Source organism: Rhinichthys klamathensis, unplaced genomic scaffold (assembly GCF_029890125.1).
Source record: "Rhinichthys klamathensis goyatoka isolate OS25496 unplaced genomic scaffold, OSU_Roscu_1.1 h1tg000626l_1, whole genome shotgun sequence".
Taxonomy (NCBI): Eukaryota; Metazoa; Chordata; class Actinopteri; order Cypriniformes; family Leuciscidae; genus Rhinichthys; species Rhinichthys klamathensis.
The window spans coordinates 709,489-725,304 of NW_026607074.1; the positions used below are offsets into that span (position 1 = coordinate 709,489).

Consider the following 15,816-nt stretch of genomic DNA (forward strand, 5'->3'; position numbering starts at 1 on the left):
CATCAAAAAGTGCGGGATTCCCTTGTGTGTAATAAAACGGAGATCTTTTATAACTTCCAGTAATAAGTCATTAATTTAGTGACATTTAACAAACCATGCGGGTTTATGTTTTTTCTGAAACGATCAATATGTCATAAAACTAATGAGAGGATGTTTGTGTTGACAGTGATCTGGAAAAGTCAGTGGAGGAAATACAAAAGGAGATGTCTGTCAGTCACAGACATGTGACAGTGCAGGAGCTGGAGGAGAAAAGCTCGCTGCTGCGGAAACTGGGAGAGACTCTTACAGAGCTGAAGAGTGAGACTCGTTTCTGTCCTTCACATCCAGACACTTGAACCTCAGCTCTGTTTAGTTACAGAAGAGAGTCAGCGATGCTCGTTCACTGTTTGTTTTTCTCTTTGTCTCTCTCATTCAGATCAGTTCCCAGGGCTCCAGAGTAAAATGCGGGTGGTGTTACGAGTGGAAGTGGAAGCCGTGAAGTTCCTGAAAGAGGAGCCACACAGACTGGACGCCCTACTTAAACGCTGCAAATCTATCACAGAAACTCTCACCACACTGAGGAGGTAGACAAACACTTACTGACTGCAATGATTGAATCATTCCTTGTCTAGCCACATGGTCTGACTCTGTCTCAATTTGCTCTTCATCATTTTGAGTGCTATAATATGGTTTAATCAGGCAGGTGAATGAGGGAGTATGGAAAGCCCAGGATGAGTATTCCAGCCCCTCTCCTAAACTCGGAGGAGGGGACGATTACAGGAAGAACTCAGACTTTGAAATTCCAACCAGCCCACCGCTAAACCTCAATGAGACCAGCCTGGCTAACTGGAGCCCTCACTCGGGTCAATGCCACGCCCACTCTAACCCGTCTCATGCTCACCGGGAGAAAGATTCTCATGGGTTGGTGGGCTCATTGAAGGGACGGGGCCTGGAGGAGCTGGGGGGGCGAGGCGGGTCTGATAAGGCCTCGTCTGTGGAAGTGAGACTGGTGAGGAATTAGATTTAAGATGCGAGTAATTGTTTGTCTGTTGAATAACTGCGTTTTAAATGTATGGAATAGGAATACCTTTTTCTAATTTAGTAATGTTGTTTTAATATGTAAAGTCCGAGTCTGATTTGATTGAAGGTATATTTTTAGCATTTAAGGCATTTATTCCAATGTACAAATTTGATCAGTCTGAGTAAAGTATTCATAAAAGTAAAAATGAACCTTTATGCCACTGAAAAGAATGACAACGATTTAATTTATGATTTAAAATTCTCATTGGGCAAAAGTGACAGAACTTACGTAATGGGGTTCATAGAGATACACTACAATTCAAACGATTTTGAAAGAAATTAATACTTTTATTGAGTAAGAATGCATCAAATTGTTCAAAAGTGTCAAAAGATTTGTTTTAAAAAACTATCTATTGATCAAAGAATCCTGAAAAAATCACTTATCACGGTTCACACAAAAATATTAATCAGCACAACTGTTTTCAACATTGATAATAATAAGAAATGAGCATCAAATCAGTATATTAGATCGATTTCTGAAGGATCAAGGAGTAATGCTGCTGAAAATTCAGCTTTGACATCACAGAACTAAATTACATTTTATAGAATCATAGAATCAGTTATTTTCAATTGTAATAATATTTCACACTTATACTGTTTTTACTGTATTTTTGATTAAATAAATGCAGTCTTGATGTGAATATAAGAGACTCCTTTCAAAAACATTAAAACATCTTACAATCCCCAAACTTTTAAACAGTGCTGTATATAGTTAGCTTTTAAAATCTTTTGAATGTTTTTAGAGCTGAAAATTCGCTCTTGGTGTGAAAAGGCTTTAACAGTGGAACTTAGCTGTTTTAAAACACTAATGATCTTCTAAAATGTCATCTGTGTGTCTCCTCAGGCAGCAGAGCGGGATTGGGAAGAGAAGAGGGCCAGTCTAACACAGTACAGTGCTCAGGACATTAATCGACTATTGGAGGAGACTCAGGCTGAGCTCATGAAGGCCATTCCTGACTTGGACTTTGCCGCCAAGCAGATCAAACCCGCTCAGAACCAGAATCAAAACCAAAATCAAAACCAGAGCCAGAGTCCATCTAGCACCAATGCCACACCTGAACACAGGCCTAATAAACCTCAACATAAACTTTCCAGTAAAGATGGCGGATCCAGAAGAGGCTCGGATGAACTGACAGTGGCAAGGTATCGTACAGAGAAGCCCTCAAAATCCCCCCCTCCTCCACCTCCCCGCCGGAGTTTCCCCTCCTCCCCAGGGCTTACTACACGCAGTGGAGAGATGATCATTCCTGGAAAGATTATGAAGGTGACTGGCAACATACAGAAATACCAACGCATTCTCATCCTTTGGTGTCATATAGGTGACGCCATATGACATTTCGTCGAAATCTTACGCACATGGCATCCTTTAGCGTCAATATATCACGCACTGTTATGGGTAGGTTTAGGTCTGGGGTAGGGTACGGTTATGACGCCTTGGGATCTGCGTCTCATATTCACGCTAAACGATGCCATGTGCGTTGGATTTAGACGAGCGTCACCTGTATGACGCCTTGGGTTCTGCGTCTCATATTGATGCTAAAGGATGCCATGTGCGTAAGATTTCAACGAAATGTCCAAAGCGTCACATGTATGACGCCAAAGGATGAGAACGGGCTGGAAATACATGACACACACTCACAGATTATGTTGCATGTGTGCATTTCTGCATGCAAACTTGCTCAAACATGTATATGTGAGCTGTTCCTGAAAGAGAAACACACAGAGAGGAATTAGGGGAACGCACACGCACTACATCACTTTTATTTGAGTGCAGGGTCTCAAAAATGTCAGGCATCTCATAAAAGCCACCTGTGTTTGCGGGTGTGTTAGTTATGGTTGATATTTTCTTTATCACCCTCGCTGTTCCTATGGTGATAAATCACCCGATGGTAACAGGTGAATTTGAAAGAGATTGAGAAAGATTTAGTTGGTTCTATGTGTTAATTTCCCTTGTGTTTACTATTAATTAAGATTTAATCATTACATTACAATGGGACATATCCTGCACATTTGCAGGCGTTTTGTTATTATTTCATGGAAGTCAATTATAATGTTAGTCAAAACAGCCGTAATTTAGTTTAACAAGATTCATACATGCATTCATTTATACATAAATCCATAAATATGTATATTTCATAATATTGATCAATTCATTTAAAATTAATTGATTAGTTATTTAATTCAATATTTTCTTGTTCGGATGTTTTTTATTGAGACTTACAGTCCATATAAAATAATTTTTGGGGTCATTGTTTATGTATACACAAAGAGTATGTCTCCATAGTACATCAAACTTATTTCAAAAGAAATTATTTTTTTTACATTTTAAAGTGCATATTGTATTTTCAGATTTGTCCTTTTTATATTTGTGTATGTAAACAGAAGTCAGAATCAGAGGAGAGCGAGTCTCTGAAGCCACATGTTAAGCTGCGGAGGAGTATATCTGAAGCCCCCCGATCGGCCTCCACCCCTCCGACCATCGCTGGTGGAGAGCGAGAAGAGGGCGACGATGACAAGCTAGCAGCTGAGCTGGAGGTGAGCACATGTTTTACCTGAGGAATCACATCAGACCGTCTGTGCCCTAACGGCTGAAGTGTTAATGTTGGTGATTAATGTCCATATGCCATAAGCACCAGATGTGTCTGCTGTACACCCACAAAGCAATGCAATTACGTTCACACGCACATTCATACACACATAGGTGGGTTCTACCATTTGGATGGTTTGCTCATTCATTAAGCACACATTAGCAGGCAGGAGATCTGAATTTCTGTCTGTGCTCGTTGGCTCATGACCTATTAAGCTCAAATGAGTGGTTTGACGATGTCTTGTGCTGTACTGATGTAAAGTGCTGTTAGTTAAGCACTAGTGAGTGTATTGTGGGATACCGCTTGTGTCTAATTTAACTGTACATAGAATTACCAAACCATAACACCTAAAATATGCCACATCACTTACCCATATACTTTATTTCTAGATGAATTAGTAGCTTCAGAGCAGGATTATGCACCACTCCAGTTGAATCCCTTCTACGTATCAATTCTATTTCAGAATTTGAAGGATGCAGAGTTGTAATTTGAATTAGAATTTTTGGAAGTTGAATAGAAATGGAATGAAATACAAAGAAATGTATACACCTGCTCTAATAGTTTTAATATTATATATATATAATTTTCATAAATAATTATTAATATTGTGTACGGCTAAAAAAAAATGTCTCTTTTTGCCACTCATTGGGCGTAACCGCAGTCCCTCCGGCCGAGAGTGACGCCCCGTGCATACCCTCTATTGAAGTATTAGTCTTTCAAAACAAACAAACCAACCAACAAAAATCGTACAGACCCCAAACTTTTGAACGGCAAAAGTATTTATATAAACTGTATGGAAAATTTTAAATAAATAAATTGTTTTTCAAAGATTTTTAGAGTTTAGAGAAATTACACATATCTAATGGTGCAGTTATTCATCACAAAACTTTTAAAGGACTGTGCTAAATTTCTTTAAACTGCAATTCCAAAACTATCATTCCAATTTAGCATCCTATGTACTACTACTACCAATTCAAATTCCAACTTTTGCCCAATTCTGCTTCAGAACATGCGGCAAATCTTTTAATGTATTGATGCACAATTAAATTCTAAACTTTGTCCCCAGCCGTCTCTATTTACATATTATCATTTTGCCAGGAGTTCACTACAGTGCATTTCTCCTGACTGACACCACTTGAGCTGTGTTGGTGTTGATTTTAAGCTTCCTTGACCTGCTTCAGGGCAGAAACACAAACAAACACTGACACACAAATTGCAAGGCTCATTAACACCAAGTAGACAGATTTTGTTATCTTGGTTGACTGGATGACAGGTTAAGCGAGCAGATGTCTCTTGTCCTCCATCCCCACTGCATTTCTCTGTTGGAGACCTGTGGAGATCTGAGCACTGCTGCAGTGACACCATGCCGACCTCCCTCTCAAACCTAATGAGCCTCACAAGCTGCATCTCAAAACAAACCCATAACTCAATAACACAATACTCTACATTAAGCATTGATGAATAAATAGCTGAGCTACAAGGTACAGTGTGTAATTTCTGGTGGTAGGACATGTTCCACCCAGTTAAAGGGATATTGAATGATGGTATTTACAACCCTGAATGTAAATGTGTATGTCCTTAATGATTTACTTTCAGAGTCTCTTGAGCTTTTCATGAGGAATCCTGTTTGAACTGATATTGTGTATCCCATATTTTTTCATTCAATCTCTTCAATCTCCCTGAACGCTCAGCTCTTTGAGCGATATCTGATTCCCCCCCTGCCCTCTCCCAGGAAACACCCTCCTCCCTCTAGTTTACAGCTGTTGCCCCATCTGCCCTCGGCTGGACAGGTAACAGCCACTACTGCAAGCTATTGTGGACTGCTGTTGTACACTCATGCACACTCACACATGCATCTATAGTTTACCCCAAATGCTCAAAGTGTCCCTCTGAAATGTTAGTCATGCTCAAATATAGAGATATGCTCTCAGGCACACACTCACACACACAAAAACAAACCAGGAAGATATTCCCACATCACAGTGAGCACAATCACAATTAAACATTCACCACCTATAAAGTATGCGTGTGGCCTTGCTAGTGCATGTCTGCTTTGTGTGTTGAAATGCCCAATTTCCTCTGATATTTTATTGTGGTAGCACTCACACAGATTTCTGAATGTTGCTGTTTTTAAATTTGTATATGAGCACAGAGGCAAACCTCTGTGATCTTTTAAGGGATAGTTAATCTAAAAATGAATGTTTTGTCATTAACTCAATCTCATGGCGTTCCAAACCCGTATGACTTCTGACGGAAAAAAGTTTGTTTTATTATATTAAAGCATAAAACTTTTTTGTTTTATTATGCTCTTTACTGTACAGCTAAAATGATTGGGGACTGAAGGTAAAAAAAAGTAGTCCATAAGACTCAAGGACTATATTTCAAGTCTTCTAAATCCATTATACTTTTAATACTAAACGTTATAATGCTTTTGTGTGGTGAACAAACCGACATTTAAGTTAATTAAAGAAATATAGCTGAGTTAGATATGTCAATAAATCAGCTAATCCGATTCACAAAAATAGCCTCTCAACTCCCTGACTCAACGATACAATCACAGTGTTTAACAGCTCAATGGAGGCAAAGATTATCAGTGAATAACAGTAGATTTTAGTAATTTCCTCACAAAACAAGACTATAGCATGTCAAATGGACTATTTTTGGACTACTTTATGGTGCTTTTGCATTTTTCGAAGCTTGAAGACATGGTAATTGCCTTAAAAAAGAGTGACTACAACAGTCTTCAGAATGTGTACCACTGATTTTGACCGTCATGAACGCAAGTAAATGATTACACCGTTTTTATTTCTGAGTGAACTATTCCCTAATGTGTTTGCATTTTTATGTGTTTTTATATCACTTTGTATCTCTAAGTGTGCTATGCTATTATGTACCAGCAGCCGACTGCATCTCAGTCTGGTTTACATGAACACTCCAGTGATTTTACAGAGAAACCTCTGGTAAGAGGCTCACATTTGAATCTCATACTTTTATGAATCACATTTTAGGGTTAATTATACAAATAACTCCTGCTATATTTCAGATGCAGCATGAGATGACCTCCAGTCCAGTTCCCCAGATAGTCTTGACTGAATGTAACTCTCTCCCCACGTCTCCTTCTGAGGACTCAGCACAGACCAGACCGTCTGACAGTGCTCAGACGAAAAAAGACAATAACACTGGAAACGACATCAGAGTAAGCTACTTCAGCCACATTGTGAGGACTCCCCGTCTGTCGCTGTGGAAACAAGACTTGACAACCAGCCAAAAAGTCCCTCGGATACAAGACTTGGATGCTGCCCAGAGGGAACTTCAGAGTCCTGTCCAGGATGTGACCCAGTCGTGTCCGCCTTTAACAAGGGAGAGGGCAATTAAACAGCCCCTGAAGAGGGAGCCACGGGTTCAGGAGTCTCTCGAGGCGGCGACAGAACCGAAAGACGAGCGAAAGAGAAAGTCGGACACTACATTGTCTGTCTTGCAGCAAAATGGGCCCGTAGAGACATCTCAAGTCGGTTTGATCCGTACTCAAGGCGTTGGAGGGGAAAAAGAAGACATCTGCCACAGCACGTACCGTCGACTGGACAGTCTGGAGGACACCATCCGTGAGCTGGAGCTCAGCCTGATGGAGTTCAGCACTGATCCTCACACAGGAGACTTCTTGCCCACGTCTGCCCAGACGCAGAGTTCCTCCATCCAGAGATCCGGCAGCCCTCGACATACAGAACAAAACCATAGAGACGGAGGAGAAACAAACAAACCCATTGTCCCACCCAAACCGTCCTGCATCAGTTCATCCACAGCCAAGGTTCAACCTAGCCTTCAGTATCTCTTTCATCCCTGGTCTTTCTTTCATTCTTTCAATCTTCTCGGCTATCTTTCTTCCTCTCTGGTGGAAAGGTTTTGGTCTCTTCTGCTGGGTTGCTCAACTAGATCAGTTTGTGCTGTTTTTGCAAATGCTTTGATAAATTGTTTGCCTCCAGCCTCTGTAGAAAAACTTATTGTATCTTTCGCACAATAAATTCTCTTGTTTCCTCCTCTTCTTCATTAGCCTAACTCTTTTTTTTTTTTTTCTTAAAATGAGTTTGCAATTTGATTACTTCCCCCTTGTCTTATTTTCCTCTGGTACATTGGACATTTTTATGTGGTTTTCTCTTAAAATAAAAAGATAAAGTCCAGGGTAGCTCTTCGAAACTACTCAAGTGATGTTGCACAATTTATGTGCTATTGTCTTCTCTCGCATTTGTCTTCGGAAAGTAGTGCAGGGTAAACCACCTTTTAGTGAGCGTGATACGAAGCAGCAATCCACCAGACGTCATGCGTATTACTCAGCTCCGCTGAGAACACAGCTGATCTCTGTGAGTGACAGAAGGGAAGGATTTGGACGATGTCACTTGTGTTTTCCACTGCGTTCCTCTCAGCCCACACATTTGTACACAAGCCAGCATTGCATCATCCCTCCTAACCATGGTGTTCGAGCCCCTAGCTCTAGGTCGATGCATGCTGCTTTCGTAGGACAGATGGAGCCTGGCAACCATAGGTCCACATGATTGCAGGCATTAGCTATGTTTCCATCCACACGTTTTTATCCGCATTAAGTGATATCGAATGAAAAATGCCTTATGGAAACAGTAAAATTGAATTAGATTGAATTTCATGAATATCGACTCAAATGAAATACGATCGGTCTCATCGGATTTTATCTTGATCGATATACGGCTTATGCGATAAACGTGGATGGAAATTGCGTTTCCAAAATGGTGCGATCCATTTTGCCTAGTAAAACTTTGTTCGCAAATGTTGGCTTGAATGTTGTGCAATTCGGTGAGAAAATGAATGGAAACACCTTAACATGTCTCAAATCAATTCGATATACCAATTTGATCGCAAAACAGCATGTGACGTCATTACGCACAGGTTTTTATCCGCTTTAAAGCCGTTTGATGGAAACACACTTTCACCAGCTTTATTCGCATGAGGTTTTTTACCGAACTTCAGATAATTCGATTGACAAGTGGATGGAAACATGGCTAGTATATCCTCTTACAGAGCCCCTCGTTCAGTGATGCGCTCATTTGCATAAAACACAAAGCTAATGGACCTCCTTGAAGCTTTAAAAGGACTGTTGGCTGGTTGTGACTCTGGTCTAGTGTATGATCATGTGTAGGTAATATATGAAGAGCAAGGAAGGACTAGAGAAAGTGGTCATTAGTGATTTATTGAGAGCTTTTGTCAACTTTGTGCAGAAGTAATAGGATTGATCATTTCTGAATTTAATACAAGAAATCACAGGTAATAATATGTGCGTATGAAAGACAGAGAGGACTGCGCTGAGATGCTTGCATGTGTTCTATTAAAAACACATCACCCTCTTGTACTGTTCTCCTCCTGCACTTCCTCTGACTGCCAGTGATTGCAAAAACACTGTTGGAAATTTGATGGAAATGATTTACCAAATATTGTACACAGAACATCTGTTCTTCTCTCTTGTCCATCTCAGACTGGTGGTGCTAGAGCGCTGTCTCGTCTCAAGCATCTGCAGCAAAGCGGATCAGAAAAGGTCAAAACAAGCAAACAGAGAGATGAATTCCTTAAGAACCAGGGTCAACAACAGGTATGATCTATCTGTTTATCTAGCTATAGTTCTTTCTATAATTCTGTCTACTGTTCTATCATTGTATCATTCTATATCATTTTGTCATTCTATCTATTGTTCTATGGTTCCATCCATCTATCACGTCTGTCTGTCAGTGTGTTGTTCTATCTAACATTCTCTCTAATGTTCTATTGTTCTATACATTCTATCTATCTAACGCTCTATCTATCATTCTGCAGTCTAAATCTATTTAGGCCTAGTTATCTAAGTTAAAATATTGAACTTGGTTTAAGTCTTGTTTTAAGTCTTAGTATTAGTTTTGTCTTAACTTAACTCAGTCTTAAACGGATTTAGTCTTCTTCTTAGACTTACTGCTGTGTTAGTTTGTATTATTTAAAATAGTATGCTGAAAGCTATAGATAATTTTCTGCTTGAAACCAATTCCAAACGTCTGTCTGAAGGCATTTCAGTCACAGTCCATAGCTCAGACTATGCTGAGACCTTTTAGGAAGTGTGTGCGTGCGTGTGTGTGTGTGTGTGTGTGTGTGTGTGTGTGTGTGTGTGTGTGTGTGTGTGTGTGTGTGTGTACACGTGTGTACGTGTGTGTACATGTGTGTACTGTGTGTGTCAGTCACAAGTGAAGTGAGGCTGGGAGGGAACTTTTCTAGCATTGCTGGGAGTGGCGCTGTGGTGCGTCAATCACAGAACATTTGGGACTCTAAAGTGCACTTAAAACCCCCTAACAGAACAAAGAAACCAGAGACAGGTGGGCCTCAGGAGAAGGGGGAGAATGGAAGCATGAAGCCAGAGAATTGGGAAATGTGAGCTCTACAACATAAGCCAAGTGAATGAGACAGGTGGAGAAAACAGGGGAGGTTTGAAAGATGGATTAGAGGGAGAAAAAGACGCACACATACACAGACAGCTGAGGGCCTGTGTGCTTTAGGTAAGGAGAAGATAGATATGCTGGTGCGCTGTAAATCTCCTTACTCAGTTTAATAAATCTGGCCCCTGTTCAACAGGCCATGAATATTAGAAAAGAATCTAATCTTTTATGGGGAAGGAAGAGAGAAACAGATATTGGCAAGAGAACGAGTGAGATCAGAGGGTTCAGTTCTAAGCTGGATATGATCAGGGTTTAGACTTGTCAGTGTAACAGCTAATTAAGTGGACTGCGTATATATCTCCTTTTTGTCTTAACTTTCCTAGCTGCTAATGGATACAAACATTTATGTACATTGTACACACATCTTTTCACCCAGACTCATTTCATTTATTCCTTTTTTTCTGCACGCTGTGCCTTTTGATCCACATTTAATTCAGTTTTCTACTCTAGCCTTCTCTGAAAAGACTTTATCTTTCAAATTATTGCTGTCCCTGGCTGCTCACATAGATGAAAAGTAAATCAACACATCATTGCTCCACAAATACTTAATACCATCTTTATTGGTCTAATTCACTTGCTGTTTCTGACCTTGTCTTTATTAGACTAATTGTGAAGTGTGAACTGAGTGAAAATTAAATGTACACTAAAAGTTTAGGCTCAGTAAGATTTTTCAAAAAGGTCTGCATTTAGTTGATCAGCACTATAGTATTATTGTTCTGTAATACATAAAACAGTAATATTGTGTAGGCTACAATGTATAACAACACCCCTGTTTTCTTTTTTAATATATTTTAACATTTTTAGCAGCCATTATTCTCTTCAGAATCAAATGATCCTTCATCTTTTATTGTCAATAGTGAAAACAGTTGGGCTGCTTAATATTTTTGTAGAAACTGTAATATATTACAGCCAAATAAAAAGGAATTTTCTCAAATTTAGTAAAAAAAAAAAGCCTTATGTTACACATATTTCTTTAATGTTTTTTATCTATATCTCAATTTTTTTATTCAGATTGCAAATTTTAATCTCCAACCATACTTGTGTTCTCTGGGGACTTTTTGAGAAGGCTGGGTGAAAAGGAAAAGAGTGAGAGAAATGAAAGAGAGGGAGAAGGTTAAAGGGGAAGAGAGATACAGGCGATAAAGAGATGGAGAGTCTTTTTCTGCTCTATCAGGGTGGAATAATTGGCACTTCATGTGGAAAGACCCAGGCTCTCTGGGCTCTCTATTCACCCCCATCACTCTTCTCTTCACTCCTTTTATCCGTCCTGTCCATCCATCTCCCTCACAACTGCTTAGAGTTTGAGCAGATCTCGGTCGAACACTTTCAGATTCCTGTCACACAGGAACCGAAAGAGTGTTTGTGAGTGACTGATGGAAATAGAAATGTGTATACGCTCATGTTCAATAAACCCATCAAGATTTTGTGAATGGTCAGTTTCTTCTAGCATAGTGCATTGTGAGTGTTTTAAATGTATGTGGATTCGCCATTATGTGATGAAATCCACACGTAGAATTGTGTACCAGGCTAGCATCATGCATGAATGATCCTAACCTGAATAACGTTGTCCTGTGTTTGTCTTCCTCCCATCCTCCCCTTCTTCCTGCATTGTCCTCTGTCACCGCTACCTGCCTGCGTGTTACCTGCCATCGTTTCGTCGGCCCTCATGGCAACCATTCACGCCCAACCCCTCAACCCAGTGAGCAGAAGTTAGCGACCCAAACCAACCTGACCTGACTAAGGCTTGTCCACCTCCTCCTCTGCCGTCTTCACCACCACTTCTTCATCAGCATCTCCTGACTGAAGCCTACAATCCTTTACCCAGTTCCTCCTAGTCGATCCTATATAGGTTTAAATGGCCTAAAACATCATGCAGTTGTCAATATTCTCCAGAGCCTCATTCATTCCTTAGAGAAACTGTCTTGTGGGAGAGATTAATGACACATTACAGCTAAACCAAACCTTAAACATCACGCAAAATGTTTTTATTCTTAGTTTTTATGCTCTGTTTCTTCTCTGCCCACTCTTTTGTCCTTTATCCCCTCACTTTGCCTTCACCATCCGTTCCCTCAGGCTCTAAGTCTGAACATCAGCAGAGCCAGAGCAACAGAGTCGCTCCTCGCAAGCACCAGAGCCGCTAGCTTCTCTGGCCACCTGCCTTCCAGATTACGGAAGTACCCCCAGGAGGTGGCGCTGTCCTCCTTGACTGCCTCGTCCAACCAGGCCAAAGCACTTCTGGCTGGCCTTTCCGCGTCCAGCCTCTCAGCCGAGGCCCTCCTCCTCTCGTCCACCTTCAGACACCACCGGTTACTGAGAGAGAAGAACTTCGACTCCTCAAGCCTTCCTCTTCCCATCTCCAATGGCCGCTCCCCTCTCTCTCCGACCTCACCCACGTCTTCTTCCTCGCCCTCATCACCCTCAACTCTCACCTCTCTGAGTCTGTCCTCGCTGGCCCTAAAACCCTCCGCCATCCACAGCCTGGAGTTTGACAGGGAGCGGAACAAGACTGAACCCAAGACGGTGACTCGGGATGACATGGAATAAGGAAGGGCGGTGCTGGAATTGTTTCATATATAGGATGCAGACAGCACAAGTAGATGAAATGAAATGCAACTGACCTAAAAGACAGTTTTGTGGGGCTTAGATTCTGTAGCTTTTGTTTCTGACTCCCTTACCAAGACAACTTGTGGATAACAGAGATGTGGTGCACTGAGACAGATAACTCGTTCTGCCTCGTGGGTTCCCTTTTCTCTAGTTTGTGAGCAGATCCAAACTGTAAACCCTACCTACCATGCATTTCTGCCAGTTCCCCAAGTAGAGAACCAACAGATGGGCTTGGACACTCACCACCAGCCGTCAAGCTCCACTGCGCAGCCAGCATCACACCACCCACGGGAGGCCTGGGGAAGGACTCTTTACCCAAATCCTCATTCATTTGCCAAATCTCACATGTTGGAGATCTAGCTGAGTTCGGTAGATGTCCATCAAGTGTAAAATCAAGACTGTAAGACTATGTAAAACCAAGTAGAGTTGCAATAATCGAAAGTGAGTACTGTAGTAGTTGGTGTTTGTTGAGACGTTTTATTGCTCATATCTATATCAACAAAAGGAATGTTAAAAAAAAATACAGCAAAAACTTAATGTGAAGGCAACATCACTCGTTCTAATTGTAGATTTTGGCTATCAGTCGTACTGCTAAAGGAAAATAACTGAAATTGGTGCTATGATTAACATTTTGCTGATTATACACTCCCTTAAAGGGATAGCTCACCCAATAATGAACATTCTGTCATGATTTACTCTTAGATTGTTCCAAACTTTCCGAATTTCTATTTTTATTTTTTGTCCGTACAGTGGAAATCGATGGGTGTTGTTTTGGACCCCATTGACTTTCATTGTGTGGTCAAAAAACATTCTTCAAAATATCTTCTTTTGTGTTCCACAGAAGAAAGTCATACAGGTTTAGAAAGACATGGGGGTGAGTAAATGACAGAATTTTCATTTTTGTGTAAAATATCCTTTTAATGCACATGCACTGCCTAAGAGTCAAATTTTATTCTCAAATAGGTCTTCATACAGCAATTTTACATGTTTGTCGTGGCAAAAGAGGAATTGTTGGAAACTGGAAGCCTGCTTACTTTCTATAGTATATTATGGGATTTACTTTCTATAGTTTATTATGAGGTTTTGGTGCTGTTTTTTCAAGTTCTTAACTACAGTTTCCCTATGTAAGGACATATTTAGGATACATCCCTAGTTGTCATTAAAGAAGCACACCAGGTTTTAGAGGCTAAAGTACAATGGTCTGACAATCATCAAACGTTCGGCACAAGCTGTCTTAACCTTTTGGCCTCCCAGATTGCGAAATTTAATTCCAATATAAAATGAACAAACAGATGGTTAGGTTCACCGTGTAGGGGTTGCACAAGCAAGAAGACTGAGGGTAATTCCACGGCAAGTGAACCATCGAGTGGAAGACATCTGTGCGCTAGAGCATTCCAACAGAGCAATCCTTTTTCCAACCCTTGATTACTTTTCTATCAAAACCACAGACAGACAGATCATTTTAGGAAGGTAATTGTGTGCCAGTTTATGATTAGCTATGGGGATACAAAAATGTCACTACTTAAATGTGTCTGGTTATGTTGCATACTGAGTGGTTTTTTTTTTTTTTCATTGATGCTCTGGTTATGCCCGCTCATCTTTTCTTATTATTCCAGTTCTCGTGACAGACACACACACACACACAATGTTAAAGCTTTTTTTCCTTCTCATAAGGATATTCCTATGTTGGGAAGTTGTCAGTGCCACAACCTGCAGGTTTCCTCAGAGAATTTAAATTAGAAAAGGTGAGTGAGAGCAGAATAGAATGAGTTTAAATAGAGGAAAATGGGAGATTTTTCCAGCTTTCTGACAAAATGAATGTGTGAAATTGATTGCTCGTGGTGCAGGGTTTAAAATAATGGCTTAAGCACTAGGTCGACAGCGAGAGTAAATGGCCAGAGAGAGAGATTAGTGGTGTTACTCCGTGTCTCGCAGCCAAATTGGCCAGTAATTCATGTCCGAAGTTCACAATGATTCACATGGGAGGTGCTGTGAGAGGCAAAAAGGTCAAGCGTAGGCTGTTACATGCATGGAAACGTCTTCATTTAAGGCATGGCTTGACAACTGCGTTGTTTGAATGTAACATCTGTGAACGAAAGAGAAAAGCAATGCTTTTATTTGTAATTCATGTCTGGATTTGATAGTTACATTACAAGTTGAACAACCAGGTGGCTCACTGGTTTGCTAACTCCTTAAAATCACATTTGTCCAAAAAGATTGAAACTTTTCTTGATTTTTGCTCCAGATCTTTCAGACTCTAGATCTTTTTCAGTCCTGTCTGGAAAGTTGCCAGTAAGCAACATATTCACAGCTCTTCTGCTAAGGGCCTATTTAAAGACCCAGACCAAACTAGTAGTACAAAATAGCAAATGAGACGAATTTAGCAATTCATGCTGCAGTGAGCACACTCAAACGATCAAGACGTTACTCTTGTGGCTACGATTTCTCAGAAACGAGAAGTGGGTTTCATGCTTGAATGGAGAGGCTAAGAATCTACAGTACTTCCTCTTAGTATGTGAGCTAAGAAAATACTTTCTTGACCGCCTCAGAGACTGCGATGAACACATGTAGGAAGGTGGTGAAATCTCCCTTTTGTAAAAAAAAAAAAAAAAAAAGATCTTTCTCTCTCAAAACATGGGAAGACATCAGCTCACACATGATATGTACATCTTAAAAGTTAGTCATTTATTTTTCACTCAACACAGTTAGTAAAAATGTATGATGCGAGATTTGCGTTTGTATATTTTTTGTTCATTGGTTTTATATTAACTGAGATTTATTTGTACATATTTTTGTTTTTGTAATCCTGAGGAAATATATAGCACACTAGAAAATTATTTATTCACAAGAGAAGTGTTTTGTATATTGAGTTGAAAATATGACTCTGTACAGCCCAGTTCATGTACAATGTATAGCTGCATTTTAACCACAGGTTTATAGTTTTGTTAATTATAATTTTATGAGTTGTTTTAAGTGTTGGGTGAATCTGAAAAAAAAGAAGAAGAAAAAAAATCCTGCCAGCCAGTCAAAAGAAATGAAGTAATGTGATCCGGGTGGAATCTGGTTTATTGCTGATACTTATGAAT

The 15,816-nt window shown here is 40.2% G+C and overlaps 1 protein-coding gene across 27 annotated transcripts in view; it reads left to right on the forward strand.

Moving 5' to 3' along the window:
* Window positions 1-12,793, forward strand: part of srcin1a (SRC kinase signaling inhibitor 1a) — a 120,675-nt gene extending 107,882 nt beyond the window's left edge. For 24 of the 27 annotated variants that reach the window (XM_056240986.1, XM_056240991.1, XM_056240998.1 and 21 more), the window contains 9 exons: window positions 167-297; window positions 416-563; window positions 679-988; window positions 1,904-2,323; window positions 3,442-3,594; window positions 6,545-6,607; window positions 6,691-7,452; window positions 9,145-9,258; window positions 12,200-12,793. In XM_056240986.1, the coding sequence (XP_056096961.1) occupies window positions 167-297; window positions 416-563; window positions 679-988; window positions 1,904-2,323; window positions 3,442-3,594; window positions 6,545-6,607; window positions 6,691-7,452; window positions 9,145-9,258; window positions 12,200-12,670 (2,572 nt within the window). In that variant the 3' untranslated portion in view covers window positions 12,671-12,793. Of the gene's footprint in view, window positions 1-166; window positions 298-415; window positions 564-678; window positions 989-1,903; window positions 2,324-3,441; window positions 3,595-6,544; window positions 6,608-6,690; window positions 7,453-9,144; window positions 9,259-11,826 lie in introns of all 27 variants that reach the window. The other 3 variants (XM_056240985.1, XM_056241004.1, XM_056241011.1) reach the window with 3 other exon arrangements.
* Window positions 12,794-15,816: the final 3,023 nt, after the last annotated feature.